Source organism: Trachymyrmex cornetzi, unplaced genomic scaffold (genome assembly GCF_001594075.2).
Source record: "Trachymyrmex cornetzi isolate Tcor2-1 unplaced genomic scaffold, Tcor1.1 scaffold695, whole genome shotgun sequence".
Taxonomy (NCBI): domain Eukaryota; kingdom Metazoa; phylum Arthropoda; class Insecta; order Hymenoptera; family Formicidae; genus Trachymyrmex; species Trachymyrmex cornetzi.
Window position 1 is genome coordinate 7,350 of NW_017300020.1, and position 7,866 is coordinate 15,215.

Consider the following 7,866-nt stretch of genomic DNA (forward strand, 5'->3'; position numbering starts at 1 on the left):
ATTCACTGGGAATTGTTTAGGCAAAAAAGATCTAGCTTTGACCGACATAGGCTTGAATATTCTTATACTTAGTGTTTAATTCTTATCGGTCCGAATAAAATCTTATTATTTGCTAATAAAATAATTTTTTGAAGTAAGCCCCAAGAGGAGGGGCTCTAAGATGAAAGGCATAATACTTTTTTTGAAATGTTTACCGAGTAAATGAAATTTCCTAATACTTTAATATGTATTTTGTTCTGCATTTTAATTTTATTCATAGTAGCTTACACCTGTCAACCAAATGAGTAAAATGTCTAAAAGTCACTTTAAGATAGCTTTCAGAGTTCTTTATGAAATATCTTAAAGATGTTTTTTAAAGAATTCTTAAAGATATCTTAAAGTTCTCTTTTGAGTCGATTTTAAACAAAAAAACGTTGTTAGAGATTAACCCTTTTTATTTCAACAGTTTCTTTTATATTGCTAGCAAATTTGTTTTATGTAGAATTAATTCCATCATGTTGCCATACGATTGTCCTATAAAACTCATTAAAAAAAAGACGGAAATTGTTTCCCTCCGGTTGTGCATAACCGTTTATGGTATATATTGCCGCCAATATCATAAGCAAAATCGGAAGCGGCTTTCCTTTAAAAAGATGGCAACTTAGGCGACGCAATTTGTATCAAATTTATAGAAACATGAGGGAAACTTGCTATCTGGATATAGAGAAAAAAATTGTAATTTTGCGGCAACGTATAAAATATTATAGTTTTACAAGTATGCATATTTATTTATAGAGCATATAATAAAAAATCATGAACTTAATAATGTATTAGCCAAATGTTTATATTATAATAATAGCAAATTTATATCAATTGTCGATAATATCAGCGTTCTTCAATTACCACCGGGCCCTTAAAACCCTTTTTATACCGTCGAAAATTTGCCTTGTCTTTAATAGTATCTTGTCAGTGATTATGCAAATAACCATGGTAAAATTCCATCATGGGTAAATCGCTTGACATAAAATTATATTATAAAATGTTTATTCGATATTAATACCCCACCATGTCAATTGCCCAGCTACTTGCATCGTCATAGCTTATTCCTTCATGCAATGATGCACAATATCTTTTAATGTTATGCAGTTCAAGAATTTCAAGTAGCATATCTGCATAGATACAAATTCAGTGCGATGATAGAGTCACAGTAACTTATACAGTAAACGTAAAAATAAATAAAATACAAAATTGAAATTTATTTGTACGCGTATGTCCCCAACAAACGAGAAATTATTGAAAACTGTTGAAAATTATTCATTGAAGTGATGTCGAATCATGTTTTCGAATTTTTTAAATACTTTTCTATCCGTAATTCGCTTGAATCAGTAATTATGGATTATTTACTTTCTCACCTAACCCACTAAGCAAGAAACATTTCAATAATGTTTTGAAATGTTTCAGTAACGTTACAATGTTGCTGCAACGTTACTGAAATGTTTTGGAATGTTTCTTGTTTACTGGGAATGTGCATAGAAATGAAACATACGACCAATCCGGTTGAATCCGTAATTACGTATAAAAAATTTACTTTTGGTATCTGTACGATTCTCCGGCGCTATTTAGGGATTTGGTTTGTTTAGTTATTATAAGAGCCACTTTAGTCGTGCGTCAATGGCGTTAGTAGTTTCTTTTTTTTACCGATTGTTGTTGGCAACACAGTCGACCAAGAAATAAGTTCAGTTCTGTTTGTACTTCGACCGAGCGAGCAATAAAAAGGTGATTCTCAAATTCGTTATTAAGGTATTGATTACATAAAAATCCTCCAAAGTTTTGGTCCTTCGAGCCGGATTCACGGTAACAGTGAAGAAAACGAAGTTTGAGATAGCGAACATCTGGAAGATTGGTGAGGAAATACGGTCTCAAAATCATCGAGAAAGAATTACGTTGGTTGCAAGTTGAATTGAACTGCAAGGATCACACGCCTTAGTCGCGTTTGTCGACATTCTACAGCTAGAATCGAGGATAGATTAGGCATTCAAGGATTCATCATCAGTATTTGGGCGTAGGCCAGCGAGTGCATAGTGCTGTCTCGTCTCGGCAAACCGCCATTAGGCCATCTTGTCTCGGCAAACCGCCATTAGACCATCTTATCTCGGCAAACCGCCATTAGGCCATCTCGTCTCGGCAAACCATCATTGGGCCATCTTGTCGCAGCAAGCCGCCATCTTGCCATCTGGTATCGGTAAATCACTCTGCCATCTTGGTTCGGCAGGCCGTCGCTTCGCCACCTCGTCGCTGTAGGCATCATTGTACCATCTTGACGCTACAAGCTGCAGCATCGGCAGCTTGATGTGGAAAACCATCAGTGTGTCGTATCGTTTCTGCAAGCAGTTTGGTGTTGCTGGTGCCACGGTGTCGTTTCATAAGTGCGTGCACTTAACGTGATAACAATCTGTATTAGCGGACGATAAGTAGCTTACGAGTACTGTAAACGTATTGTAGCATAAAAATGGAAGTTCTGGAAGCACTGAAACGTCAACGAACGACGTTGAAATCTCAAGCAACCAGATTTAAAACGTTTGTCGAAAATTATCAAGACAGACGAATATAGGTTAGTACTACAAGGCAGATTAGAAAAGTACGAGGAGTTATGGCAGGAATTTCACGTCATACAGACGCAAATCGACGCAAATCTCCCGGAGGCAGATATCACCGAACGAGAGAGATTTGAGGAAGCGTTTTTCGTTGTGCAAGCCTCCGCGCGGTCAAAACTCAAGCGATTTAGGTTAGGTGAGTCGAACACAAATCGTAACCATCAAGGTGAGCATTCGAATCACATTAACTCAAACATAAGTACAAATCAGACGATGGTAAAATTGACAGTAATTACTTTGCCGACCTTTTGCGGAAACTACGAAGAGTGGCAACAATTTTGCGACACGTTATTAGCCTGAGTCGACGGCAACGCTACTTTGGATCCAGTACAAAAGTTCCATTGTTTAAAATTTGCACTATCGGGTGTAGCGGCTCAAGTGATTCTTTCCATACCAGTGACTAATGAGAATTATGTAATTGCTTTAGAATTATTATCAAAACGTTTTCAAAATACGCGCTTAACGATTCATCATCATGTACATGAGTTCAGTTTACCTCTGGTTACAAAGGAGTCGGCAGAGTTGTTACGGGCATTATTAGACAATGCACAAAAACATTTGCGGGTGCTAAAACAATTGAAGGAGCCCATAGACAAGTGGGATAAGCTTATTAATTATTTATTGGGTATGGGAATAAGTTTCGGCCCTTTTTGAAAAGAAAAAGATATGTTTATTTAAACAAATCTGTATAAGTGAGTTTTTATTCAAAGTATGCTCCTTCGGAAGCGACAACTTTCTCCCACTTTTCCGGTAATAAACGGATTCCTCGAATGAAAAAATCTGGTTCTTTTGAAGTGATCCTTTCATCAAGCCATTTTTTGATATCTTCATAAGAATTGAATCGTTCTCCAGAAAGGGCCGACTCCATGGATCGGAACAAATGGAAATCTGAAGGAACAATGTCCGGTGAATACGGCGGGTGAGGTAGAATTTCCCACTTTACTCCTTCCAAGTATTTCTTGACCAGTTTTGCAACGTATGACCTAGCGTTGTCATGATACAGAATCAGCTTGTTGTGCCTATTGTCCCATTCCGGTCAAAAGGTTTAAACGTATCAGTTGTAGTCGATAACGGTCGCCAGTGATGGTTTCGGACGGTTTGAGCAGCTCATAATATATAACACCTCTCTGATCCCACCAGGTGCACAACATAAGGTTATTCTGTCTACTGCGATCATTTACATTCGCGATGAATTCGGTAAGTTACAGAGAGTTCGCGCTTTGTTAGACAATGGATCACAAGCCAATTTTATCACAAGGAAGACTTGTGAACGATTAGGACTCACGGTAGGCGCAACGAAACATAATTATTTCATGCTTACACATGACAGAATCACAGACAGTTGAAATGACAAGGACAGTGATAGCATTAACTACGACTTCATATGAGACGAACGTCCATTTACTTGTAATTAATCAGATCACACAACTTATTCCCTCCAAACTGATTAACATTAAATTCCTAAACCTACCTCAAGATATTGAATTGGCAGAGCCAACCTTCCACAAACCGCAAGATGTAGAAATACTGCTAGGGGCAACAGTATTCTGGGAAGTTCTCGGAACAGATCGAATCCAGTTGGGGACTAAACAACCCATCCTCCAAGCAACGAAACTCGGCTGGCTGATATGGGGACAATTGAGATCGTATGTCGAATCACGGACACGCAATTGTCATTCTGTATGCGGATTAGTTCGGAACGAAGAGCTGCAATCGCAGCTTGAGAGATTTTGGCAAGTCGAGAAAGTATCAAACACTAAATTACCATCTAAAGAAGAAGCAGAATGTAAGAAAATCTTTAGGAACGAATACAAAAGATACGACAATGGAACATTTGAAGTGGCATTACCGTTCCGCGAAGATCCAAGTGTCCTCGGCGACTCCAAGGCCAGTGCACTTAAGTGACTGCGAAAGTTGGAACATCGCTTTCTGAGAGATAGCGAGTTGCAAAGGCAATACGTTAAATTCATGGATGAGTACATTCAACTCGGTCATATGTCTGTAGTGGTGGATCACGAAAAGCAAGATTAATTACCTTCCACACTACGCAGTTATAAAGGAATCATCGACGTCCACCAGGCTTCGAGTGGTATTCGACGCATGTAGTCCAACTACGTCCGGAAAGTCGCTCAACGACTACTTGTCGGTAGGCCCAACGATTCAATCAGAACTATTCGAGATCTTAATACGATTCCGGCAACATTCGTACGTGTTGACTAGTGATATAGTTAAAATGTACCGACAAATAATGATCAAACCAGATCATCGGCTATATCAATGTATACTATGGAGATCGACATCCGATCAGCCAGTAACTACATTTTGTTTGAATACGGTTACATATAGGATTGCGTCAGCACCGTTTTTAGCAATACGATCGTTGCAACAATTGGCGTACGATTATGAAGCAACATATCCTCGTGCAGCCCAGGTTATAACTCAAGATTTTTATGTCGACGATATGATCACAGGAGAGTCATCAGCACAAGAACTTCGTCGAACAAAGAGGCAAGTAACCGACATTCTAAAAACAGCGGGATTTCAATTATCGAAGTTTCGTTCCAATATTGCGCTTGATGATGAAGAATGCCTGGACGATTATGGACTCGCAGACACTAAAATCTTAGGTCTTTTATGGAAATCCAATCGCGACATGTTTAGGTATGAAGCAAGGTTGGATCTCACATCTGAGAAGGTGACTAAACGTATTGTGCTATCAGTAGTTACTTAAATATTTGATCCATTGGGACTGATCGGACCGATAATCATCAAGGCCAAGACGTTCTTACAGTCACTATGGCGATTGAAATTGGAGTGGGACACTCCCCTTCCGTACGCTCAAATCAGTATGGTTAGTATACTGTCATCAACTAGCTCGTGTGAATCAAATAAAGGTACCTCGGTATGCTGTCTTACATCATCCAATTGACATACAGTTGCACGGATTTTGCGACGCTTCTTTGATCGCCTACGGCGCGTGCATTTATCTTCCAAGGACAAGGCTGGAGCGATCAAAGTCCAAATATTAACAGCAAAGTCCAGAGTGACACCGTTGAAGACCATCAGTCTACCGAGGCTTGAACTGTGCGGGGCTGTATTGTTGGCCAAATTGTCTTCAAAGGTCTCTCAAGCACTTACCTGTACAATTTCGAAACAATATTTTTGGACCGACTCTGAAATTGTTGTGGCGTGGATTCGAGGAGAACCAGGAAATTGGCAGACGTTTGTGGGCAACCGTGTTGCAGAACTGCAACGACTGACCAATAACCACGACTGGTCACACGTGCGATCAGAATATAATCCGGCAGATATACTTTCGCGGAGAATGTCACCAGATCAACTGCTTGATGCGACACTATGGTGGGAAGGCCCACAGTGGCTAAAAGAAGAGCAAGTGTACTGGCCTAAATCTACAGGTCAAGTACCGATTGAGATCCCGGAGGCACGGACTCAATCGGTCATGCTTGCGCAAGTTCAAGAATCATTTGACGTCATACACCATTATTCATCATTGATCAGATTGAAAAGGATAATTGCAAACTGCTTCAGATTCAAAACGAATTGCATACGATCTAAGTCAAAATCTCTAATGATTCACGGACCGATTACAAATAAAGAGCTTCAGCAAGCGATGACGGTATTGGTAAAGCTTCATCAACAGGAGATATTCAGGTCAGAACTGCACAGTCTTCAGCAGGACAAAGTGGTAGATTCACACAGTAAAATTCTACCGCTCAATCCGATAATTGGTCGGGATGATCTATTGCGTGTTGGTGGCCGGTTGAGAAATGCTCCTTTACCTTATTCACAAAAACATCCAATCATTTTATCTTCCAATCACATATTGACAGAACTAATAATACGCGATCAACACTTGAGTAATTTCCACATGGGTCCTCAGTTATTATTGACGACATTTCGCGAGACTTATTGGATAGTCCACGCCAAGGGAGCAATTAAACGTGTACTCAGTAAATGCGTACTATGTTTTCGGACGCGACCCCATGGTTTAGTACAGCGGATGGGTAATCTACCTGCATGTAGGGTTATTCCCTCCAGAGCATTCAGTTACGTCGGCGTTGACTGAATGCGGGGCCTTTCTCTGTGTGAAAATTTCGAGAAATAAATCAAGTAAGGCATATATATGTCTTTTCGTTTGTATGGCTATCAAGGCTATTCATCTGGAACTAGTGTCGGATCTCATTACTGAAATGTTTTTAAACGCTTTAAAGAGATTTATTTCTCGAAGAGGATGATGCGAATCAGTTTGGTCCGACAACGGAAAGAATTTTCTTGGGGCTAATAATGCTTTGCGACAGATGGGTGAATTTCTATCAAATTCCGAGCAACAAGCAAAAGTCATCGAATTTGCTTCCAATCGAGGAATTTCTTGGAGGTTCATTCCACCCCATTCCCCTCATATGGGAGGATTGTGGGAAGCCAATATCAAGGCTGTGAAGACGCATCTTAAAACCGTTATTAATGAAACATTGTAAACGTTCGAAGAGTTCTATACGGTGCTTACGCAGATCGAAACGATTTTGAACTCACGTCCATTGAGCAGCGATCCTGACGAGTTAGAAATCTTTACACCAGCACTTCTTAATTGGGACTTCGTTGCTTTTATTACCAGAAGCATCAATTCTGGAGATACCTTCGAATCGCGTTAGCCGTTATTAATTACTGACCCAGTTGCAACAATCATTTTGGAAACGTTGGTCGAGGGATTATGTCACTCAGATGCAACAAAGGACTAAATGGACTACGACTATGGTCAACCATGAAATACAACTGGGTAAATTGGTACTGATTCGAGACGACAATATGCCCCCATTAAAATGGAGAATTGATCGAATATGTGAAATTCATCCTAGCTCGGATGGATTGATACGTATCGTATCTTTGAAAACGACTGGAGAAATAATTCAGCGTTCCTTATCTAAGATATGTATACTACCGATAGACTAACATTAAATTTCTGCTATAAGCTTCCATTATATTATTGCCTAAGTGAAAATAATTATCAAGTTGTTCTGTTATAAATTTGTAGCATATCGCCGAACTTGGATCTTGCGTCAGTTAATCAACTAATGTATTTCAAATGTCAATAGTTATGTTAATGTTGAAATTTATACTTCAAGGTGGCCGGAATGTACGATTCTCTCGCGCTATCTAGGGACTTGGTTTGTTTAGTTATTATGAGAGCCACTTTAGTCGTGCGTCAATGGCGTTA

General features: G+C 39.5%; 1 protein-coding gene across 1 annotated transcript; it reads left to right on the plus strand.

Annotated features, from left to right (window-relative positions):
• The first annotated feature begins 3,956 nt into the window (after positions 1-3,956).
• Positions 3,957-7,129, plus strand: LOC108767595 (uncharacterized). Its single transcript, XM_018517560.1, has 4 exons — positions 3,957-4,520; positions 4,639-5,328; positions 5,629-6,604; positions 6,900-7,129. The coding sequence occupies exons 1-4, from the start codon at positions 3,957-3,959 to the stop codon at positions 7,127-7,129; spliced, it is 2,460 nt and encodes an 819-aa protein (XP_018373062.1).
• Positions 7,130-7,866: the final 737 nt, after the last annotated feature.